The 25,490-nt window shown below is 52.1% G+C and overlaps 1 protein-coding gene across 1 annotated transcript in view; it reads left to right on the forward strand.

Moving 5' to 3' along the window:
• Window positions 1–9,137, forward strand: part of KCNK12 (potassium two pore domain channel subfamily K member 12) — a 56,127-nt gene extending 46,990 nt beyond the window's left edge. The window contains exon 2 of the mRNA XM_082427820.1: window positions 6,799–9,137. Coding sequence (XP_082283946.1) covers window positions 6,799–7,700 — 902 coding nt within the window. The 3' untranslated portion in view covers window positions 7,701–9,137. The remainder of the gene's footprint in view (window positions 1–6,798) is intronic.
• The last annotated feature ends 16,353 nt before the right edge of the window (window positions 9,138–25,490 follow it).

Below are 25,490 nucleotides of genomic sequence, written 5' to 3' on the forward strand. Positions count from 1 at the left end.
AGCAGTCAAAGCTTTGAGTTCAAGTCTGATACCATTTCCTTGACCCTGGGATGTTTAACCAGGCCCTTAACCATCGGCACCAGCTGGAGTGTGTTTGGTTGCCTGTCACAGAAGGCTTAGGCAGGAAAAGAGATTTATGGGCTCATGTAACTGGAAGTCCAAGGGTAGGTCAGGCAGCCTGGCCAGTTTGATTGGACAGCTCATTAGGGTTTTCAGGATACTTTGACAGCCTTCTGCAGTGTCAGCTTCATCTAAGGCTGGCTCCTCACGGCCACAGGTGGCCACCAACCACTCCTGGGGCCACCTTCTGCTCCCTCCACACCCAGGGCAGCTCTTAAAAGTGAGAAGCATTTAGGGACTTCCCTGGTGGTCCAGTGGTAAAGAATCTGCCTTCCAATGCAGGGGACATGGGTTCGATCCCTAGTCGGGGAACTAAGATCCCACACACCACAGGGCAACTAAGCCCACGGGCCTCAACTAGAGAGAGGAAAAAAAAAAAACCCTGCACGCCACAACTAGAGAGGGAGAAGCCCACACGGTGCAACGAAAGATCCCTCGTGCCTCAATGAACATCCCACGTGCCGCAACTAAGACCCAATGCAGCCAAAAATAAATAAAATAAAATGAATAAATAAAATAAATAAGTATTTTTTTAAAAGTGAGACGCATTTAACCCAGAAACTATCAGAGAAACTTTCCTCTCATCTGATTGCCCTGAATGGGGTCACATGCCCATTCCTGAGCAAGTCTCTGTAGCCGTGAAAATGCCCTGCACTGATTGGCTTAGGCCTATCCATCCTTGAGCCAGTCATGGTAAGGGGCTGGATTTTCCTGATTGGCCTAGACTAACGGAGCCCACCCCTGGCAGTTGGGTCAGTTCTCCAAGGGGCCCAGCTGCTACACTTTAGGTTGAGGGGTGGGGTGATGGTTGTTAAGGAGACAGCTGCAATGTCCACAGCAAGGGTTTTAGGTCACTTGAAATTTAAACCAACAAATCATCATGATGTATATTTTAAATATCTTACAGTTTTATATGTCAACTGTAACTCAATAAAGCTGAAAAAATTTTTTAAAAAAGAAATTTAAATCAAAATATTTGAAATTGGGCAGATTCCAACCAGTAGGGTCATCAGGGATACAGCATAATACTGTTTCTTAAAGGAAGGGCTTTAGCCCATTCACATTAGAATCATCAGGGGACACTTGTTAAAATGTAGATTCCTGGGTCCCTCTAAATAAGCCTCTGGGGTGGGACCTGCCTTGGAATCTGCATTTTAATCACGCATCCCAGTTGCTTGGATCAGCTCTGGTTTACACCTGCTGTCCTGGGGTAATTATTTGCGCTCAAAAGTATCCCAGATTGGATTATAAATTATATTTCCCCTCCGCCAAGTTGATACTTCAGAGCCAGTGGGAACAAGTCCCCGAGGTGATGAGCTCAGGCTTCCCATATGGCGCAGTGGAAAGGGCTTCAGGGTCAGCTCAGCCACTTACAAACGGTAACTTGGCTGAGTATCTTCAGTTGCCTTGGCCCACGTCCTTGCCTGCATTGTTGGGGTTGATGATGCGTCCCTCTCAGGGTGGTTGGAGGGACTGGATGAGAGGACATGCGTCCAGTGTCCAGCACAGAGGCTGCCACCCAGGGCCCGATTCAGACCAGTGCTGGTCTCCCCATCTCACTTCCAGGCTCTCGGAGCTGAACTCCGGAGGCCCTGTCACCAGGGCCCCATTTGCGAAGGCGGCACCAGACAGGCTGTGGGAATGAGCTTCACAGCTTTTGTCAAAGTGGCATAATAAAGCCCCCAAGTGTCTGCTCTTTGCAAACTGGGATGGCAGATCAATTGTGGCATAAACAAAATAGAGGTTTGGTGCAAACCCGGGGACAGATTACGCCTGCCTCTGCAGGGTGTGAGTGGGGGAAAGGGGGATTTTCGGGGTGGCTGGGTTTGCCTTTTCTCTGGCTGAAGCTTCAGGGCCCCTCTCCAGAGCCAGCCTGGCTCCCCAGAGCCTGGGGGACTGTTCTTCCACCCTGGGAAGCATCCAGCTAGGCAGCAACACTGGGCACGGACCCTACTGCCCTCAGCAAGAGGCCTGGCCCAGGGGTCTCAGCAGCCCAGAGCTCTGAGCCTCTTGGCGTTGATGGGGCAGGAGGGTAGACTGTGCCCCTTCCGCCCTGCCTCTGGAGCTGAGCCGACGTGGGTCTGTAGGAAAGCAAAGGGAGGTGAAGTGGGCACAGGAGCCAGACCTCAGGAATCGGGGCAGTGAGAGGGACACTCATGTTGGGTGCCCTCTGTGCTGGACAGAGAACCTCCTGACCTGCCTGTCCCCTTCATTCTGGGCAGAGAGTGCCACAGCCAGTCAAGCACTTGGCATCATTTTGGGCCTGGAGTCACAGCCATGAAGAGACCTCAGGACAGGTCTGGCCCAGCCTCTGCATGGGGGCAGCAGGGTAAAGCTGTGCCCTGGCCCAGGGCTGAGCCACTGGCAGCAGAGGGGTGGGGAGCTGTGCAAAACCTCTAAGAAGGCAGCCCGGATCCTCTGTGCGGGTGTCTGGTTTTCCACCAGAGCCCGGAGCGCAGCCCGAGGCCTGCCAAACCAGGTCCTCAGGAAGTGTTTGCCGGAAAAAGGAATGAGCAGGTGGATGACGGTGCTCCAGGTGCGTATCTGGTGGTGCTGTTGTGCAGAGGCCCTGGCAAAGGCCACAGCCCTGTGGGGAAGGAGAAGCGTGGCTGGAAAAATAAGTCTCATTCTGGGTTCTGTCCTCCAGGGAAGAGGCAGATCCTCAGCTAGAAACCCAGACTCTAAAGGGGGTGCTGGGGTAGAAGCCAGGAGTCCAAACATGGAGGAGTTTGGAGGAATGTGAAGACGCTCCCCGAGAGTGGAGATGGCTTTTGACTCGGGGGTAGGTCAGGCAGGGGCAGTCCTGTGAGGAGCCCAGCGGGCAGATGAGTCCCCTGCCTGGGGGCAACCGGCTGGACTGGGGGCCACAAGCAGTGGTCCCTTCTGTGCCTCCTCCTGCTGTCCCCAAGCCCTGGGTTGAGTCTGGTTTGAATTGCCCCGCTGTCTTAGCTGTGCCACGGGAAGGGGGATGAGTCCACCTTGGTGAAGACCTTAAGGGAGGAGCAGTGGCCCCTCTCCCCAGCAACAGTCAGTGGAGAGAGAGCCACAAGAGGAGAGTGGACCCTTGGGGACAGGAGTTGTGACTGAGGGTCAGCCATCCCCCCCCCACATGAAAGTGCTCTCCCAGCTGCCAGCCCCCTTGGTTTTCTAAGAGGCATGGAGGCCCTGCGGTGCCCTCGGAAGACAGTCTAGGGTGGCAGAGAGAAGGTGGATGTTAGACACCAGCCATCCTGGGTTTCAGGCTCAGCCCCACCATTTCTGGGCTGTGCGGCCATGGCAACTACTTAGCCCCTTGACCCGAGGTCTCCTCATCTGTTAAACAGGGGTGTGCCTCCCTCACAGGCTGTAGAGATGGAGCGAAACGAGACTTGCGGGGCTGGCACTGTGAGTGGTGGGCCTTTGGAACCAGTTTATTAAATGGGCTGGCACGGGAAATGGCTTTGTCTTCATCTATGGTTTTGAAGAATTCTCCTTTGGATTCCTTAACAACATCTTGGATAGATGCTAGAGTTTTCCAAATAATATTTTTTTAAGTACCACCAGTTTTAAAATTGAGACCCATTCTCAGATGTCCAACCCAATCTAAATCCCATCCTCAAATTCACTTCTAATCAAAGCTCAGCCTCTCCCTCCAGCTCTGACCTGGCCCCCGGCTCAGGGACCTGCAGTGTGGGAGGGGTCATCTGTTTGTTTCCTCTTGCTCTTACATCACTGGTGCCACTATCATCCTTTCTTAGCTTTTGCTGGTGGCATCACAATGCCCACTGCTAGAACAGACATACCCTTTCGTGGAGCTCATATGGGTCTTTGGAGATTTCCCCCAATACAGGGACCACTGCCCTGCACCTTCCCCTGAGCGGGTGGTGCTTCCTGTGACTACGTCGCATGCTGTCCCCTGCCCTCCGCCCTTCAGGCACCCTTGATCCAGCAGGCAGCCCTCCCGGGCAGAGTCTCTTCAGATGTGGCTGCCGTCTGCAGAGTCTGCTTGACCCATGTCACTCTCCCCCATCCTTGGTGCAAGGTGCCCTGGGAGTATAGACTGCTCCCACTGGTGCCCTCTTCCTGTCCCTGCCTGTGTGGGCTGCTCCGGTCAGCCTCTGACCCAGAGGACTATCCAGCACAGCGTCAGACTCCAGGAGACACCTCTGGCTCTCCCGAAACCCTCACCATGCTCCACTCCAGTGCTCCTGGGTAAGCTTTCAAGTGTCTGCAGCTCAGCCAGCATCCACTGGGAGATGAACTGCCAGGCTGCCCTTGCTGCAGCCTGACGTTCTCTTCACCATCACCACCACCACCATCTCTAGACCTGCGGGTGCCACAGCACCCCTCCTACTTCAGGACTGTCTCCCCTTATCCCTGGATAATTTCTAACCTTTCTGTACAGCCTGGAAGTGGGTAGTAGGGGTTACTAGTCATCAGACCCATTTTGCTATTTTAATCGATATGACAGATGTATCTAAAACTTCTCTTTAGAATGAGGGCTAACATATTACATGTCACTCTTAGCTTTAAGACTTTAGCTGAAAATTCTCAAAAATAGGAAAATCCCATTCAATATCCTCTTAGGCATAGTATTAATATTCCAGGCTCAGGATTTTTCATTTCTTTAGGAATTTAGCCAAGTGATCCCCCTACGAGAGGTGTTGTTTTCCCTTCATGGGTAGCAGCAGTGCTGTGTATGATGGTCTAAGCACCGAGCTAGAAGCCAGGACACATGTATGGCATCTGTCCCCCACAAGCTGTAGGTCATGTCCCCTCTGCCCCTGCTCCCTCACCTATACAGCGAGGGGCAGACCAGAATTAAGGTCCCTCACAGTTCTAATAGTCTAGGCATTTTGAAGTTTTTCTTATCATGACAGTACAAAAAAATCATAAAACACACAATTTGAAAGTTATTATACAACAAACACCCATGTAACCACCACCCAGATCAACAGAAGATTTCCGGCACCCCAGAGTCCCCCGGGTCCCATTCCAGTCACCACACCCTGCCATCCCCAGAGGAAACCCCAATTCTGACTTTTATCAAAATTACTTCCTTGATTTCCCTTATAATTTTGCCAGCCAAGTATGCATCCCTAAAAAGATACTGTAGCTTGGTTTTGCCTGGCTTTGAATTTTATACAAATGGGATACTTCTTTTGTGTCCAGTTTCTTTTGTTTAACATTCTTTTTGTGAGATTCATTCATGTTGTTGCAAGTAGCAGTGGTTTGTGCTTCTTCTTTGCTGTATAGTATTTCCTTGTATGAACAGACTATGAATTAGGCTGTTGGACACTTGGGTTATCAACCTAGGACTTTTTATAAATATACACACACACAAATACAAACACTCCCACTCCACGTATAGTCATATCGATTCAGAGCTGATTTCTTCATGAATTCAAGAACTTAAGTTTGGCTTTAAAGTGTAGCAAAATCCCTGTATTGAGTTCCTGGTTACACTGCTAGTTTGGCTTTTTTCACACTCTTACGGCCAAATTCTGAATCTAGGGACATACTCCATCTTCCTCGACAGAGGTATCATTATAAGATTTTCTCCTAACTTGAGTCATTAAGCATAAGATGAAGACAATGTCGGGCAATTGGGCATTTCCTCCAAGGAATCTAGAAAATGATTAGCATACAAGTTCAAGGGATCATTCTGAAAAAAACTTTCTCTGGCCTTTTTAGGGAAATGGTAAGTCACCCCTTTCCCAGAGCTGGCGCCACCCCACTAACAGTGCCCAGGTAGACCTCCTGACGTCGGGCATGCATTAAACAGAGATGCCCCTGAACTTCTGCTACAGAGGTGCTGATAGGTGCTACTGTGCCACTCAGACAGATGATGCATTTTCTGCTCAGCCTCCAGGCAGCAGTAGATCTTCATGCTAAGGGATTACATCCCCTCCCATAACCAGAGGCAGGCAGCATGGGTCCCACAAGGACATCACAACCAGCAGCTGGCTGAGAGCTCAGGCTGGAGGAGCAGAGCCGCCACTCTGCACTGCCCTGGATGACATGGGCCGAGCATCCTGGCGGGAAGCCAAGCCTTCTGCAGAAATCAGTTGATAGAGAAGCTCCCTTAAAGACTGTGCTTTGAATGAATGGGTAAATTAAGACTTAATTACAAGAGTCAAAGCACTGAGCAGCTGCCCTGGCACAGAGCAGACCTCTCAGGATAAAAGCCACTCCAGACACACGGCAGCACAGAACCCAGCGGGGCCAAAACCTTTCCCTTGGCTACAAGTGTGAGCAAGGGTGATGGTGGTCGTTGGGTGAGAAGGAGCTGATGTCCAGTGGCAGAGCCACGCTTACTCGCTGAAGGCTGTGGACTCACTCTCAAACAATCCATTTGTCCGTTTCATAAACCCCTTTTCAGAGACCGTCAAATGTAGCCACCTGGACTGAACACACCCTACCCGGTCCCCAGCAATCCTATGACCATCTTGCCTCACCCATGTTGATTTATAGATCCCCCCCCCCAAGACGAGGGGCCATGTCTCCTCCATCAGTGTAGGGGTTGCCCAGATTAGGAACCATATCTAGTGCCACCAAGGGAGAGAAATGTCTAAATACCACTTGGGCGATGCCACTCAGCATAGGAGCCATGTCAGCACCTGCAGATGCCTGCCCCGCGCAGGGTGCGGACCACCTGCTCAGCCAGGACCTCGCTGACCCCTGCTCTGGTCTCCACAGGTTTCGGCATGACCACCCCCGCGACGGTGGGCGGGAAGGCCTTCCTCATCGCCTACGGGCTGTTCGGCTGTGCCGGCACCATCCTGTTCTTCAACCTCTTCCTGGAGCGCATCATCTCGCTGCTGGCCTTCATCATGCGCGCCTGCCGGGAGCGCCAGCTGCGCCGCAGCGGCCTGCTGCCCGCCACCTTCCGCCGCGGCTCGGCGCTCTCGGAAGCCGACTGCCTGGCGGGCTGGAAGCCCTCGGTGTACCACGTGCTGCTGATCCTGGGTCTGTTCGCCGTGCTGCTGTCTTGCTGCGCCTCGGCCATGTACACCAGCGTGGAGGGCTGGGACTACGTGGACTCGCTCTACTTCTGCTTCGTCACCTTCAGCACCATCGGCTTCGGGGATCTGGTGAGCAGCCAGCACGCCGCCTACCGGAACCAGGGGCTCTACCGCCTGGGCAACTTCCTCTTCATCCTGCTCGGCGTGTGCTGCATCTACTCGCTCTTCAACGTCATCTCCATCCTCATCAAGCAGGTGCTCAACTGGATGCTGCGCAAGCTGAGCTGCCGCTGCTGCGCGCGCTGCTGCCCGGCGCCCGGCGCGCCCCTGGCCCGGCGCAACGCCATCACCCCGGGCTCTCGGCTGCGCCGCCGCCTGGCCGCGCTCGGCGCCGACCCCGCGGCCCGCGACAGCGACGCCGAGGGCCGCCGCCTGTCGGGCGAGCTCATCTCCATGCGCGACCTCACGGCCTCCAACAAGGTGTCGCTGGCGCTGCTGCAGAAGCAGCTGTCCGAGACGGCCAACGGCTACCCGCGCAGCGTGTGCGTCAACACGCGCCAGAACGGCTTCTCGGGCGGCGTGGGCGCGCTGGGCATCATGAACAACCGCCTGGCCGAGACCAGCGCCTCCAGGTAGACGCGTGCCTCACCGCGCCACGGACCCTCACCAGGCTGGGGTGCAGCCGGGCGGCGTTTGCTTTCCTTCTCTCAGACGCTGGCGCTTTCTTAACCTTTATCCAATAAAATGAAACCAAAAAAAAAAATTTTTTTTTTAAAGAAATACTATTTGGCCAGGCCTGATGTTATCAAGGGCAGGTTTTGGGGGAGCCTGTTTTCCTTATGGGCTCCCTCTCGGAGAACTGTGGTCCCCAGCAGATTCTCCTCCAGGGAGAGAAAAAGTGGCACCCCAGACCCTCGCCCGGTGCACACGGCAGTGAGAAGAGTGCCACCCCTGGGTTTTGCAGACTGGCACTAAACCCCGTCTCGATGCACGTAAGCAGCTGGCAACCCCAAAGCATATGGTGCAACTTTTCATGGCTCTGAATTACCTCCGCAGCATTTAGAATCCTGGCCCAGCCCAGCAGCTTCCTTCTGGTCGTCAGAAGTGATATAGTCACAGTTATGACAGGTGGGGATGGGGAGAGCCATATGTTGCCTCCTGATGTATATATATAGTACAGCCGCTACACACAGAGAATGGCGTAGTATTATGCAATGGGATGAAACATAGCACCAACTTGCGGACTGTGACATTTCCCAGAGATTTGGGAATTGCAGTGGTAAGGGGCTTGGCAGGCCTTTCTCAGCCTGGAGTTAGTCCACTTAGCACAGCGCACAGGGCAACTCCTTTTAAAGAGGGAAAGCCTGGAGTGGCCTGCTGGGCCGGGAGCACTCAGGCTGCAGGAGCCCAGCTCCGTTTCAGCTGGCTGATCTCTGAGGCTCAGGGCACATCTCTGAATCCCCTCAACGCTCCTTCCTTTCACCAGCATCATCCACGGGAATGCTTTTCGTTATTAACCAGGAATGTCTGAGTCTTCTCAGACAAGATTTTTCTTTGTTGGTGTGGATTTTTTCTTATCTTTTTTTCCCTTTTAGACAGCCTGAGGGTACAGAGCGCGGTACCCTCTCCAGCTGCCCCTCCTCTGCATCAGGGCTCTGCCAGCTACACTGGTGGGCACCAGGGTCTGCAGCACCAGGAACCAAAGCAGTCATCCTGCAAGTGTCAGAGAATTTGACTCCAGAGCCCATGATGTATTTGGGACACATCCCATTCTACACCCTGTTTGGCCCCCACTAATATTCAAGTGAATGTGTTTTTTCTATACACACAGTCTGTATTGGAGGTGGAGGAAGGCAGGAGGGAGAGAGCTGGTGGATGGAAGCAATTTTAGGATTAAAGTTTTGCTCTGGATGATCCTCAAGGTGAAGGACAGTTTCTCCCAGACTCACCCTCTACCTCACAGGAGGTCACTGACCTGGAGGAAGGCCAGATACCCAGCCTTCACTGAAGAGATGGGGGTCTTGGACTGTAAAGGAACAATACTCTTTTGGCCCATTTTTTCTCATCCAAAAAGACGACGATCCCAAGGACAAATACCAGAGTCTAGTCAGACACGGTGTGACCCACCAATATATATAGAGCTTCTGACAGGAAGTCTTAGGAAAGCACCAGGACACCTCACACCGTCTGCCTGAGAAGCATCAAAAGCCGTAAAATCTCCCTCCCTGGCAGTGAAGGAAGCATATGTGCCTAGAACACTCAGACACACACACACACACACACACACACACACACACACACACACAGCATTAAGAGTCATACTTGAATGTCAGCCTCCCCTCGCCCCTTCCAGTTCATGGCAGGAAGGAAAAAACAAGTTAAGATCTGAGTAACTCTCCAGCTACTTTGGGTAACTTCTTTTTTGGGGGGTGAGGGATAATTTCTAATTTGGATTGGGATTGGTTTTTAAACACAGACTGTAAGCTGGGGGTGAAGCCAGTGAGGAGGAGCTGGCCAGGACAGAAGTCAGTCTTGCCAGTTCCTGAAGGGTAGGCTTCCAGAGAGCCACGCTTCCAGGATGCACTGTGACGTCAGCCAGGCCAGCTCCATGAGCCTCCCCAACACTGCCACCCTTCCCCCATCTGAGCAACGGCTGCGGTCACACTGTGCTCCGAGGGGCACGCCTTGTTTAGGGCAGAGGCCTCTAACAGGACCTAGAAATAAAGTATCAGGTTTATCCCTTTAAAAGAAGGAAAGATTAAAAGGCATCCAGTTAGAGGTGTCGCCTAGGCAACAGGAAATAATCTGGGGATCTGAGCTATCCAGAGGGGAAAGTAGACATCCCCATGACAGAGCCATCTAGACCATGAGGACTTAATAGCAGGCAAAATAGCAGCCAACCCAGAGAAAGTGAGCCCCAGGAAGAGAACAGGAGGCTTAAGACACAGTCATCATGGCTCCTTGAGCTAGACGGGCCAAAAAGGCATCCGGGCAATCTGCTGACCGGCGCGCAGGACTGCAAAGAATCCCATCCCCACAGGCGGGAACAGGACCTGCCTCCAGAGTAGGAAAGCTCATAACCTTCCTTGGCAGTCTTCTCTGTCACCACTGCTTCCTAAAGTCTATTCTGAGTTGCTCATGCTGCAGCCTTAGCTGTTTTCACTTCTTTTCCTATGCTTTGGCTTTGGAAGGAGGCAATTGCAGGCAGCTTGAGCATGCTGCTGAAGGAATCGAAAGTATGGTTCAAGGGAGCTAGGAAAGGGACTCTTCCTGCTCAGCAACCTCCCAGAGAAACACCAGTCCTCTAGTGTACAATGGTAGCTCAGGACTCAGTGGTATGCACGTATTTTTGTCCATGTTCCCCTGGTTCCCCCCTACCGCCGCCCTTTTCAATCATCATTGTCCTTTACCTCAGGCCAAAGGGCTCAGTGCCCCAGATGCCAGGGGCTGCTGGGAAAAGCCGGGCTCCCAAGGTCAGGGGGTTTGTTGGAGCCTAGACCCATGCCTAAAGGGCTTGTTTGACATCCTGCTTGACAGGATGGCGAGCATAGAGAACCAGACCTGCTTGACAAGCTGGGATGGGATCCTCCCATCGTTTCAGGATTATAGACATTGATAGGGACCCCTTTCTTTGGTGCAGATTCTTCTGAACCTCAGGCTAAGAAAGGGCTCCTTCCTCTTAGATGCTGTGGCCTCTCCCACCATGCAGGGGTCTCCAGTATGACCCACAGCTGGTAGCTCACTGTAATCACAACGTCCCCAGGCTCCACGAGTTGCTTCCTAACCTGAGGCCCACACTCACCCCTCTTGTGCTGGGGCTCTGGGGCTCCCGTAAAGGTAGCATGGGCTCTCAGACAGCATGGGCTCTTGTCACTCGGCTGTGGCCACACAGAGGCCAGGATCTTAGACTGCAGCCGGGCCTTCTCAGAGCTGAGCAGGCAGGGAAGGAGCCGCCCTTGGTGCCCTTGCTCTCTAAGAAGGCCAGGTGGTCAGGGCCCTGTGTCCTCTGACTGAAGCCAGCACCTCCGGGCCTGGCGAAGGAGTCGGAAGGTTCAGGCAGCCTCAGGCCTTCAGCTTGTGGAAAATGCCACGAAGTCCTGGGCTTTGCCAGGAGTGTCACACATCACAGCATCATGCACACACATGCGTGTACACACAACACACACACACACACGCGTGTCAGCCTTATAAAGAGCTACTAGCCCCTTTCCCCACGGAAAAATAATCCTGGTCTGGGCCACTTTAAGGAGAAGGATTTTGCATTTTTAACTCCCTGGAGATCTGCAGGGGCCTGGAAAATTCCTCCCTGTCTTGGGGGAGTTTCATGGACACTTTGCATGTATGTGTTTTACACAGACGCCAGCCACCAAACCCAAGCCAAACCCTGGAAAACAGCTGCTGAATGTACACAGGCTCCGCCTCCCAGACAGGCCTCCTAGTAGATCCCTCTGCCTGCGCCCTGGGTGAGGGGAGCCCGAGCCCTCCTGGCCACGGCAGCCCACAGAGGCGGAGACCACAGGAGCCGTGGGCCAGGCGGCTCCACCTTACTGTAACTTTTTACATTCTTCACAAACAAAAAGCACAACTCCACACGCACACTGTCTGGAAAGCACATTCAGACAGACTGCTTGAGGCACTTCTGAGTCCAGAAGAGGCGCTGGCTGGGGCCCGTTTTTTTGTTGGAATGGTTGTTATAAAATGTGCTGGTTGGTGCCACCGAAGGCTCCACTCTGGGGCGGGGAGGGCTGCTGACACCACTCCTGACCCCCAGGACGGGCTCATCGGCATGGACTCAGGGCCCGGACTCTCGCCCCTGGAGCAGCTCTGACACCTGCAGGTACCACGCCCGGCCAGTCTCATCACTGAAGCGGTGAGATTTCTGCACCGACCTGGCCCAAGACCCCCTTCCCCTTTCTGTCAGCCTCCCCCCACCTCCTCCCTAGGGACGCTCCCCCCCCCCCTTGCTTTATAAATCATTTTCTATGCTACCCATTCTCTCAGGAGGGGGTTAGAGCATGCGGGGCAAGCCTGCAGGGTTTCTTAGACAATACATTTATTTTTCCGAGCAACACTCCAAGAGAGGGCTTGAGGGGTGTTTAAATTAACGATGAATAAAATGCAGCCTGCCACCCCTTTGAGCTGTTTGCTTTTCGTCTGTCAAATCCGCCTGCCTCCCCATCTCCCTAATCACACCTCCTCTCGGGGGGGCCCCAAGAGATGTCAGCTCCGAGGTTGAGGATCGGGCCAGGGTGGCAGCGTCCCAGGGGAGTTACTTTACAAAACAACAGTGAAATCCATCTGAGCTAAGGGCACCAGTGGACCTTGCAGGCAGCCTGGCCAGACTGGGCCAAGGCAGATTCTGATGGCCAGGGCTGGAAAGAAGGTAGGTGCATGAGGAACCCAGCATTGGGGGAAATGACCCCAACTGTGGCCGTGGTTTCCAAGCCTGGCTGTGAACTAGATTCTCTGAAGGGAGCTTTGAAAGATATTGATGCCCTGGCCCCACTCCCACTCCCCGATTCTGATTTCAGTTTCAATGAGGAGGGGAGCAGGCAGGCAATGGAATTTTTTGGCAGCTGCCCGGGTGATTCTAAAGGGCAACCAGGGGGACTTCCCTGGCGGTCCAGTGGTTAAGACTCCGCATTTCCACTGCAGGAGACATGGGTTTGATCCCTGGTCGGGGAACTAAGATCCCGCATGCCTCGCGGCGCAGCCAAAAAAATAATAATAATAATAAATTAATTAATTAAAGGGCAACCAGGGTCTGAAACGTACACTCTAAACACAGAGCACTCACACTGTGGTGTGGAAAGGGCACGCATTCAGAAGCTAGGAGGTCTGGATTCTAGCTCCGCATCTGGCAGTCGGCTTCATCAGATCCTCAGTTTCCCCATCTCTAAAATGGGAGAATGATCTCATCCCCCCCACCACCACCCCCCACCTCACCATCACCTCGCAGGAGGCTGGGAACGCCAAAAAGTGTAAATGCTCCACAAATACAGTATCACTGTTATAGAGGCATTTCATGATAAGAGACCAGGCAGCCCCTATTGCTTCTGCAGGGGGTCTTTTCTGTGGTGCCAGCTGGGGGAGAAGGCTGCAGCCAGATGATTGCTTCTGCCCACGATGCCTTTGCAACCCTCTCTGTTTTGGCACCTCTTTAATCACCATTGCCAAACTCCACTGAGACTTCCTCTCTTGCCCCCTCCCCAGATTATCTTTTTCCTTCAGTTTGCCCTAGAGATGAGAAGTAATTGACAGGTCACTCAAGTGCAGGCCCTGCCTGCCTCAATCTGCAAAATCACTCTCTGGCTCCCCCCAGCCCCAAAGATTTCATACAGCTGCAGTGATACACAGTGTACTATTTTCCATTCTGGTTTTTTGGTTTTGTTTTGTTTCAGTGCTGGTCAAAGCTATCAAATTGATTTCCTGATCTGCCTAGGAATTATACCCAGCAGTTTGAAAAACTCTAGCCTGTGGTGTTTCTGGAAAGAGGCCTTTCTCTTACCCTGCTTCCAGCTGAGACCCACAAGCTCGCTGTGGCATTGGACAGGCCTGGGCTCTGCTCACCCATCAGTCTTCCTCTCTCTTTGGGTCTCATGCCCCAGCTGTGTAATCAATTCAGGTGGGTGTTTTAGCTCCATGAAGTGGTCCTTACCTTCCTTTCACGCTCTAAGGCCTATGATTCCTATGACATTTTAGATCCCCAGCCAGCCATCCTGGATGGATTGCCAACCCTCTCCCTTATATGGTCAGTTGGTCAGTTACCTTTCTGTTCTCCTGATGAGAAGATAAGAAAAAAAAAACTTATATTTACTTGGACAAGAGATTTGCATATTTTTCTCACTTAATCTCCTACCAACCTTGGGAATTTGGTACTTTCCCTTCATTTTGTCCTGGGTCAGAGGGGATAAGTAATTTGTTTAGTTTGGGGCCAGGACCCCCCTGCCACGTTAGGGGCTGGAGAGACAAAGCGAGAAAGACAGCACAGCCCTTACTCCAGGCTTGTGGGAAGCTGACAGCGGACGGGGCCCCGCAGTTCTGCAGGATGAGTGGTCCTCGTCCGCGGGCAGGCTGGGCTGCCAGGAGCACCCAGAGAGAGGCGGCCAGCCCGCCAGGCAGTCAGGGGAGGCTCTCAGAGGCAGGCTGTCCAAGCTGAGCCCGAGAGGGGCCACGGTGAGCCGGCTGCAGAGCGGCACAGGTGCCCCAGGCAGAAGGAGCCCTGTGTGAGAAGACAGAGAGGAGAGCTGTGTGCAGTCCTGTGGGCCTGGAGCCTGCACAGTGCTTTCTTGACTGTAAGAAGTGGAGTCCCGGCAAAGAAAATTACTTTCAAGCCCCCTTCCTACTCCATTCTGAGGGAAATGTTCACAGAAGGGATGTTGGTGGAATCGCTCAAGAAAGGTTTAACCATAAGGCAACGAACGCCCGGTGATGAGCGCTCACTTCTGCCTCTCTGGCTTCTGCCTGTCTGGCCAATTGTGAGCAGATCTCTCCCCTCCCTAAGGTTCCTTTTCCATGTCAGCAAATTGAGGGGCTGGCCTCTCAGCTCTGTAACTCTGAGATTTGGGAGGAGAAACGTGAGAGTGCCACAGGGATTCTTATCAAGAACCACCGTTAGCTAACCTCAGCCATATGCCCAACCCAGCTTCAACAATTTGTCCCTGTTCTCCTTTGTCCATGGACTGCGCTGAGGAGCACCAGCCATCTGGATGCAGGAGGGAAGGAACTGTGCCCCCTGAGCACTGGCCAGCTTCCTGCTGAAAGCTGCGGCTCCAGCACACCCACAACCCTGTAAGAACCTCCGCCAGCGCCGGGTCCTGGTTTTCATTTGTACCATTCCCTACAGCTGTGCTGTCCGATGCAGTAGCCGCCAGCCACGCACAGCTCGTTAATTTTAAATGAATTTAAATTAAGTGGAATTAAAAATTCAGCTCTGCAGCTGCATTAACCACACTTCAAGTGCTCAGGAGCCACATGTGGCTAATGGCTACCATATTGGCCAGCACAGACGCAGAATATTTCTTTCACTGCAGCGAGGTCTGTGCTGCAGTGCTGCTCTAGAGGAGCTCTGCAATCAGAAAGCTTGAACCGCATGGGGGCTCTGCGGCCGGGGCTGGCGGAAGTTGAAGTGGAAGCTCTTCCCCAACCACCAGGCCCCACTGTGGTCTCCTCCACCTCCAAGTGGCCTCTTCTCCGTTGTCCCTATGGAAAGCCCTCCTGCTGCTGTTCACCATGGGGTGCCCACCCCTCCCCCATGCCTTGGTTACCCCTTGAGGCCTCCTTTAGGACTTTATACCACTGTGGGTGACATCCACATTGGTAAAATGGGAGCCTCTCCCACCACAGCCCCCATAGATGTTGGGGCCATGGGTAGATTTCTTCGGGATGCATGTCCTCACACATGAGAGCCCCTGGTCCAAATACATATGTGCATGCACGGGCACACAAACATTTCTATTAAAAGCCTAGTTCCAGGAATTGCTGCAAGTAAGACATGAAGCAAAACTTCATAGAGCTGTTCCCTTTGATCTGAACATTCACTGAGGAATGTTCTGGCAGAGAGGGAACAAAAAAAGAGCATTTGCTTGATTCTGCAGATGGAGGAAAATGAGGCCTAGCAAGGAGAAGGTCACCCAGCAATTCACTAGCCAATCTCCAGCAGAAGCCAGATGGCCTTCCTGCTTGGCCCACAGCTCTGTCCAGCCCATTTGCCTGGTCTTGTGTTCATTCATTCAACAAACACGTATGAGCACCTATTGCGTGTATGCTTTGCACTTAGCCCTATAGCACTTATAGTCAATAAGACATGAAGCCCGCCCACTCTGGTCGAGGAGCTATGACGTGGTGGTGGGTGACCACAGAAGGAGGCACAGCCAGGGCTTGGGGTTGAGCCCCATGCCCAGCACTGGGTGGCTCTGTACTTCACCCCAGCTCTAGTCCTGTGGCTCCCCATTCCTCATCTACTTTCCACCTGGCACAGGATAAGATACATCCTTCATTTATCAAAACTTCAGCAGCCAGTTAACACCAGAGTTTAGAGACCTCTTCTACCCACTCCCCATCTTTTTGCTCCTCCACCTAAAATTGCTCCAGATCAGGTTCTTAAAGACCCTCTCACACCCACGTCGCAGTACTGCTGAGTTGCACTCAGTAGGCACAAACCATGATTGTGGGGCTTGTTCGTAGTTGGAATCATAGCTGTCTGCAGGTGAGACTTTAGGTGTGTTGAGAAGGCCTGTCAAAGTAGATCCTAGAGCCTTTGTCTTTCTCTGCCCAGGATGCTCTCCTGTTTCCTTCTTATGGGAACAGTATCCCTGTCACTCTATCCTTTGCGAAAAATTCCAGCCCATCTCCCTGTAGTCTAGCGGGCCTGTGGATCACAGGGTGCCTCCTGTGTTAGTTACCAATGCATTCAGCTGCAATTAACAGACAACTCAACAGAGAGTAGATTAAAGAAGCAGAAACAGGGTTTTTTTTTTTTTTTGGCTGTGTTGGGTCTTCATTGCTGCGCGCGGGCTTTCTCTAGTTGCGGCGAGCGGGGGCTACTCTTTGTTGCGGTGCGTGGGCTTCTCATTGCAGTGGCTTCTCTTGTTGCGGAGCACGGGCTCTAGGCACATGGGCTGCAGTAGTTGTGGCACGCGGGCTCAGTAATTGTGGCTCACGGGCTCTAGAGTGCAGGCTCAGTAGTTGTGGCGCACGGGCTTAGTTGCTCCGCAGCATGTGGGATCTTCCCGGACCAGGGCTCGAACCCGTGTCCCCTGCATTGGCAGGTGGATTCTTAACCACTGCGCCACCAGGGAAGCCCAACAGGGGTTTATTTGATGACAATAACCAGAAGTCTGGAGGCAGGTGGTGTGGGTGGTGCGTGTCTCGGTGATGCCCGCCGTACAGCCAGCTCCTCCTCTCTTCTGCCCTGGGGTCCTTAGCATGCTGGCTTTGGTCCTCATGCTTGTGACTTCAGTAGCTACACCTCCAAGTCTCACATCCATGTTACCAGCAGCAAGAAGTAGGAAGGGAGAATTCCCAGCGAGCCTTTTCCCAGGCTTCCCTAGGGACTTTCTGCTGGCATCTTATTAACCAGAAGAATGTCCCATGGTCACCACTACCTACAGGGGAGGTCAGGAGATGATGCATTTTGCTTTCAATCCTCTATACAGGAGGACAGCAAGGGCAAGGGAACTGGGATGGTGTGGAGTAAGACCACCTACGGTCCCTGCCACCCTCCCCTCTAGGCTGGATCAATCATGGTCCCACATCCTTAAAGACACAATCATTGGTCTAAGGAAGGGCACATGCCCCTGGCCAGGCAAGCAGCTCCCTGGCCTTACAAGGACTGGAGGTGATAGAGTGGCCCTTTCTTCTCTTGGAATACAAGTTAGGCTAGTACACCAGTCAGGGTAAAGCTAATACAACAGAATTCAGTTCAGCTGGTTTAAGCAGAAAAAATTTATTGTAGGTGATAAACTCTGACCTGGCCACTCAGCCCACTGACACTGACAACCTGACAGAGTTACATACTACGACTCAGGCATGTCACAGGGCACTGATGCCATAGTCCCCGGGCAGGGTCTTATGTGCTTAGGAGAGACATCTGGACACCATAATCCTGAGACAGGCACCACTCGTACACAACAGGCCACCACCATTCCCCAAATGCTTACACAGCCAACAAATCCAGCCAATATCACTCAGAGATTTTGCTTTCCTACTATGGGACAGAGAGGGAATTTGCAGCCTTTTTTTTTAAACTGAGGTATAATTGACATATAACATATTAATTTCAGGTGTATAACATAATAATTTGATATTTGTATATACTGCAAAATGATCACCATGATAATTCTCATTACCAGCTGTCACCATACAAAGTTACAAGATTTTTGTTCTTGTGATGAGAACTTTTAAGATCTACTCTCTCAGCAACTTTCCGCTATGAAATATAGTATTATTAACTGTAGTCACCATGCTGTGCATTACAGCAGTCTTCTGGTTTTAAAAGACCTTCACCAATTCTCCTCCTCAAGAACCTCATCCAGGGAATTCCCCGGTGGTCCAGTGGTTAAGACTCGGTGCTTTTACTGCTGTGGGCCCAGGTTCCATCCCTGGTTGGGGAACTAAGATCCCACAAGCCGCAGGGCACAGCCAGGAAACAAAAAAAAGATTCTCATCGAAACGGCCTTAACGGCCTTCCTAGACCCTGTCCTGGATCAGGTTTCCTTCTTGGCAGAAAACTTTTTCACTTAGCACTCTACTTTTGGTCTCTGATGGGCTTCATTTTTTAATTTAACCTGGGCTGTTAAATGGCCCATCACTGGGAAAGCTGAAAAGACTCTAGGTTGGGCTCTCAGGACCAACTCTCAGGAGAGACACACCCACAGGGTGGTGCTATCTCTCTTATGACCAGGAAGCAGCCCTTTTCATGAAGGCCACCATGATCAAGAAGCTACTCCCCAAAAACCAGATACACCCGCTTGCCAACAGAAAGCAGCAGAAGCATGGGCTCTACGTCCAATCTTGTGCAAGTGCATCTAACATTTGGAATCTCATCCAGAATGGTAGCTGCAAGAGAGTCTGGGAAGTGTAGTTTTCAGCCTTCTAGCCTCTGCAGTACAGGACAGCCTGCTACGAGGAGGGTGGAAAAGATGCTGAATGCCTGTCTGCCACATCCTGCTGGCAGGGGCTGTCAGCCAGCGATCAACCCCCTCCTCTGCCACATGGAGGGTCTGCCTGCAGGAGGGGAGAGGGAAGCCACCGTGCAGAGGAAGCAGAGGCTGGCCTAGCCGCCTGCCTGAGCCCAGCTGTGCTCCCTGAGGCCTAGTGCCTGCAGTTCTTCCTCCAAATCTGGGAGCTTCCTCAGCCTTTCTTTACCGGTGTTAACCTGTAATTTCCCCCTTTGCCTGTGGGCTGAGTTAGGTTATCCTGCAACCGAAAAGATTTGGGCTAACACTGTCTCTTTACCCCAAATTAACTCATTCCCTGTTCTTTGAGGGTTGAAATGCCTTTTACAGCAATAGCCACTTTCATAGGAAAGTTCAGTCTTGGAATGCAGACTCGATAGCCACTTTCATAGGAAAGTTCAGTCTTGGACTGCAGACTCGCTCCACGAGAGTGAGTACAATAACATTTCACACTAAAGTGTAAATGACTGACAATGGAGCCTCTCCTGAGACCAGGTTCTGATGGAGCAGAGGGAGGGAAAAGCCCTGGCTCCTGGCATATGGAGATGGGAGCTCTACTGATCCGACAAAGGCCACAGAAAAGGCCATTTGATGGCATCATGGATCAACCTTGCTGACTCAGGCTTCAGAGAACTGAAACTGAATAGAAGCCCTAACACTCCTTCCCTTAAAAAACAAATTTCCAGCCATCCCCTGTAACATTTCTAACAAATGCTCAGTCTCCCGTGTTGACTTAATGTTTATGTGACAGGGTCTCTGCCAGCCCGGCTTCTAATTCTATTAACCAAACACCCCAACATTCGCAGGAAATCTCTCAATCTGTCTCTCTCTTCCATGTTCCAACTTCCCCAGATTCTCTTCTGAGCATCCAGAGCCTGGGGCAAGAGGATGGCGGGAGGGAGATTCCTCCTGGCTAGAAAGCCAGGGGCATCTCTGTTCCAGAAACTTGGAAGGTCTGCCCCTCCCCAGCCCTCCAATTCTCACCCCACTCTCCCTAACAAGGAATTTTCTTTTTCATTGGTTAAAAATCGAAATAATAGAAAGTGGAAAAAGTATTACTATTGCAATTTTATTCATCCTAAACCAGTTAATGAAAATGATGCAAAAATGCTGGAGGCAGAGTCAAGCTTTCTGGCCCGGAGATGTCTTAGGGTGCAGCCTTCTCCTGGATGTTACAGTCCCCCTCAACCCCTTTTCCTGAAGGCAGCAAGACCCCCTCACTCCTCCCACAGCCTCACGCAGTGAGCGCCCCATCCTCTCTGCACCGTGACTGTGGGGCCCGCACACGGACTCCAGGCTGGGCTCACACCCGCTGCTCCATCATTGATGCAATGGAGGAGCTTCACTCCTGCTGCAGAAACTCCAGAGAGATTTGCCACCAACTTCAGTGTCCCCTTAGAGGCAGTGGTGAAATAAGCCATCTGACCACAGAAGGAGCAAGACGAGTATCACTGCCATCTTATTGCCTGCTCCAGCTCACCCACTGCACACTGGGGAAACTGCTTAGAGCCACACAGGCAAGCAGCTTGTGGATGAGGCCAGATTCCAGCCTGAGTTGGCCACCTCTCTTCTGGAAGGGAGATCCAAGAAATCCTCCCAAACTACGGATGCCTGCATAGCCCACCATGGTTTAGTCTGACCCTCCTGTGTTACAGATGAGGAGCCTAGGTGGAGAGAAGTGACTTGGCCAGAGTCTCTTGGCTGTTATGTGGGAAAAGCCTGGACCAGAAGCACATCTGCTGGCACCCCTGGCAGAGAGCCTCTGCTTTTTCCATGATGTCAAGCCATAGCCAGGGAGAATATGGCCTTGACCCACACCCCCAAGGGGATGCTCTCCTCCGCTGCTTACAGGTTCCCTCTCTTCTAACATTTCTCACTTCAAGGCCTTCAAGGTCTAACCCCAGGTGACCCCAGACCACCTGGAGAGTCCCCCAGACAGTTGCCCGGAGAGTCATCCAGATCCACAGCAGACTTTGTATGAACAAGAAATACACCTCTGAAATGTCAAGCCACTGAAATGTGGGGATTGTTTGTTACTGCAGCTTCACATTGCTTATCCTGACCGGTACACACTTGTTCATCTGTAGTTGTTCTCATCATGGTTGAGTGTATGTCCCCACCTGCTCCAGGAGCTCATGATCTCCCCCAAGAACAAGGCCAAATTGTCCCCCCTTTTACTGTTTACTTGGACAAGTCACAGCCTTGTTGGGGATTGCTTTTCTCAACCACAAAGTGGAGTTTAAAATGTTAGCTCATATCTCTTAGGGAGCTTGTGAAAATAAAAAGAGACATAGCTTGGAAACAGCACAATTGTTAAGTATAAAATCTCTTTACTCCCCATTTCTCCATCATCAACCCCCGACCCCATGTGCCCCAGCGCCCGTGTCAGGGCCCAGTCCCCACCAGTGCTTACTTGCTGCTCACTGAAAATGAAGTGACCAGCACACCACCTGAGACATTCAAGAAAAGGTGCAACCCCCAGGCAAGTCAGCAGCTGCCTCTGGGTTGAGATTTCAGGCATCTCTTCCCCAGCTTCACCAACGGTACCACTTGAAGAAAAAACAATGCTCCTCCACCAGCATCTTGGTGCTGAAAATTGGCAAGACCACCTGCTGTAGAACTTTGGAAACAAACATGAGGCTCAGACCCCGGCTCCTTTTCTCAGGGGTCCCCAAGACCACCCTCAGGTCCAATAATTCACTAAAAGGACTCACAGAACTCAGACAAGCTACTCTACTCACAGTTGTGGGTTATTACAGTGAAAGGATACAGATTAAAATCAGCAAGAATCCAGGAGAAACCAGGTGCAAGCACCCAGGCGTCCTCTCCCAGCAGAACCACATGAACAGCACTTAATTCTCCCAGTAATGATGTGTGACAACATGTACGAAGTATTTGCCGACAAGGGCCACTCACCTGAGACTTGGTGTCCAGGGTTTTCATGAGGGTCAGTCACGCAGGCAGGTAGCACCCACGGACTGACCTTAGCTACTCAGCCTTCAGCCCCTCCAGAGAGCAAACCAGCACAGCACTGCCCAGGGCCCAGGTGATCACCATGAATCACACTGTGTAAACTATGTAGCGTGGCTCGAGTTTCCAGGTGTGCAAAGACACTGCTATCAGGCAGGATCTTCCAAGGGCTCAGAGGTTATCTCCCCGGAGCAGCTCAAGGGCCAGGCCTTGAGAACGTGCAGATGTGAGCACCCCCAGCCTGCTGGTAGACCCTTTCCCGCACACACCTGCACCCGGGCCCAGTTCTTCATTGGAAGGTGGACTCTGCCTCCCTGGGTCACGCCAGCAGAGGCCAGTGGCCAAAATGGGCAAGAAGAGCACCGGAAGCACAGCTGGACTCGGCTCCATGGCCCCTCCCAGCAGAGTCAGCACCAGATCCCAGCCCCACAGACCCTCTCTTCCCCGAACAGGGACCTGAGGGGCTGATGTGTTCTCTTTGGTGGCCATAAAAATTGTCCTGCTGCGGCCATCAGAGGTGACCCTTATCCCTTCTACCTCCTGCCTCTCCATGTGAGTGGGAAGGACCCTGACATGCTCCTCTCACACGCCTACTGGTGACGTCACTCCACTGTATCACTTTCACACACGTCCCATTTTCAGCTCTTCTGGAAGGTAGAAGTTCTCTCTCTACCAGTGTCACAGCCCCTAGTAATGTCCCCAAGAGCAGGCCCGGCTGTCTCTTTTTCCCATAGCTCTCTCGCTCAAGGAACCAGGGACAATGCATATCAAAGGGTACTCACATGGCACTACACAGTGTCATACCCAAAAGTACCTCTCCCCACAGAATTCCAAGGTCCAGTGCAAGTGCCTTAAGTCTTTGCAACCTCATAAGGAGTTTCTTCTCTACCTTGTCAACATCCTGGTGGATGGAGGGGGCGATCTCTTTCCTCCATCTTGGGGCTGTTTTCCCCCCTGCCAACTCCAAAGGCCACAGGGACCCCTGATCCCTGTACAAAGATATGCCAATACTGCCTGGGCCTGCCAGAGCTGCCACGTAAGCAAATGAGCCCTCCACAGGGATGCAAGTAAAACAGGGTTATCATACTCCATGCCCAAAAGATGACATATGAGAAAAATTATGTCTACCATTGGAGGCCTGATGAATAGAAATGAGAAGGATTACTATTCTTTTGCTGACAGAAACTTTTTCTCCACAATATGACTTGAAGTGTAAATAACCAGGGAGAAAGGAGATACTGTGATTTCCACTTATACTACCACACAGATAGATGACTGGCAATAGAACCCTTGCATGGGGCTGTTTATGGCAAAGCTAAAGGCAGAAATAGCAGGCCTCACTGGTACCACAAGGGGCTGGGGGTGGGGAGGGGGTGGGAGGGCACAAAGGTCCAGCAGCTTTGTGGTTTGTCAGAAGCTCAGAAGCCCAGCCTCAGAGACAGAGCAGTCCTGGCAGACGGTTCCATCAAGGGTGGGCCTGCTGATGGAGCCTCACCCCACAAGTCACCTAGACAGGGCTTCTGGGAGGGATGGGCCCACAGCCAGGGTGGCTGTAGGCTTTGGGGTCAAACCACAATCATGCTGGGCTGTCACACCAAGGATTCAGTCTCCAGAACCGAATCCACAGGCTGGGCTCCCAAACCGCTCTGCCCACTGGCTCCCAGCCGGCCCCATCTCCTCTGAGAGTGACACCAGGCCTGGCAAACATTGTTCCTGGGCAGCCCGCAATGAGACCTCATCTCACTCCTCCTCTGAGGCCTGTCCATCAGGTGACACCTGCTCTCAGCTTTTACACTCTGGAATAAGCACTGAGAAAGGGGTGATCTGCTGCCTGGGGGAAGGCAGGGCTGGGGGACATGGGAGGGGAGAAGGACCAAGATAGGCAGGGCCAGCTGGCCTTGGCCTGGGCCCCACCGGTTCCAGCACACAGCATTGCAGGACAGGTCTGCTGAGGCCACACCTGTCCTCAGACTCCTCTCAAACCAAGGAGGAGAATAGTCTTCTGAGGCTGACACTTGAGTCACCCAGGCCTGGTGGAGGGCAGCTCTTCCCTCAGCCCCTACTCCAGACCCTCGGTGAAGCCCGAGCCTACTCCACTTCAATCCACTTTAATCCAGCACCCGCATGCTTTCTGAGTCAATGCTCTGAGTAAACAACATCATAAAAATCAACTTTTGGTGTCTACTTGGTGCTGGGTTGACTTCTAGAGTGTGGTGTGATTTTCTATTCAGACTGACCTGGATGAGGGTCCCATTAAGCAAACTCCTTAACCTCTCTTAGCATCAGTTTCAACATCTTGAAATGGAAAAACAAACCTACCTTACTGCATTGGTGTGAAATGATATTATAAAGCGCCAGACACAGTGTTTAGCACAGACATTCAGTTCCCTTCTTATCTCCCTTTATCAATCCACAAATTCTACTTTTCCTGTGCCAACCTGACTATAAGGGGCTACCCAACCAACCATTCATCCATTGATCCAGCCGTTCACTGTTCCACCCATCTACCCATCCATCTATTCATCCATCCATCCATCTACCCATCTACCCATCCATCCATGTATCTATATTACATCATTTTTTGAGCACCTTCTATGTACAAGCCACTGCAAGTTGTCCACAGAAGTGAAAATTAAATATCAAGACCAAGATACAAACGACTTGGCAGAAAGTGAAAAGTGTCTTAAGGGAGGTACAGAGAAAGTGTTGGGAGATTAAACATTCCCAGACCTCTCTTCAAGCTCCAACAGAAGGCAATTGCCAGGATTACATCTGATTTGATAAAACATTTCCTTCTCTAATGGACACCACTAGGACATTTTTCTCCTCCTGCACAAGGAAGAAGCCTCAGAGTCTCATTTTCCTAACCTGGGCCCTGGCTTTGTCTCGGCTTTCCGTTTCCTGTGTTCAGCTCTCAGTTGCTCCACTGAGGACAATGTACAGAGTCCAGATTCCTTCCAAGATCTTAATTGGACCGTCCACGAGGGAATTTGAAACCACCACGAGCTAAATGAGCAGATGATGGATACATTAAAGACAGCTGCCTCAGGCCAGGCATTCCCTACACTACAGTCTGCCAGAGAGCCCATTAAGTGAGGGCTTTGCAGCACCAGCAGCCAGCCTCCACCTCCTTAAAAACTTCTCCCCGCCACCTGAGTTCTGCCCAAACTTAAGGCAACCCCTGGAAGAATTAGGGGAAAAGTATCTCCCTGCAAAAGTGCCTGATAAACAGTGTGGGGCAGCATTTCTCAGCTGATAAAAGAGGAAAATCTTACAAATTCTGTTGCCACAGTGAGAAACAAGGACCCATCAACATGATGAATGAAACACCCCATCATCTCTGCAGGCCACTACCCACCAGGAATTTGATCACAAGATTCCTGCAAAGACATTGCTGAGAAAATGCTGCCAGTGCGACTAGTGGGGTTGTTTAGGGTTGCAGATTTAGAGACAGAAGGCCCAGCTCTGCCACTTACCAGCCGTGTGAGTTTGGGCAAGGCCCTTCACCTCTCTGAATCTCCATTTACTAGCGGGTACGCAGGGAAAGCACCCACCTCGCCTCCATCAGCCGGCCGGCTTGCTTGCGACGGTGCTCCCTCCGGGCGCCAGCTCACTGGGGCGGGAGGCATGGTGGGGACGGTCCTCCCATCTCTCGTGAGCTCAGTGACCTTAGGCAAGTAGCATCTCTTTCCTGAGCCTCCGCTTCCGTGTTTGTGTAGATTACAGGTTTGCGTGCGGATTAAATGAGACGCGTGGCGCACACCAGGTGCTCATTGGT

The sequence above is a fragment of the Balaenoptera physalus genome, assembly GCF_965194825.1.
Source record: "Balaenoptera physalus genome assembly, chromosome: 15".
NCBI classification, from domain to species: domain Eukaryota; kingdom Metazoa; phylum Chordata; class Mammalia; order Artiodactyla; family Balaenopteridae; genus Balaenoptera; species Balaenoptera physalus.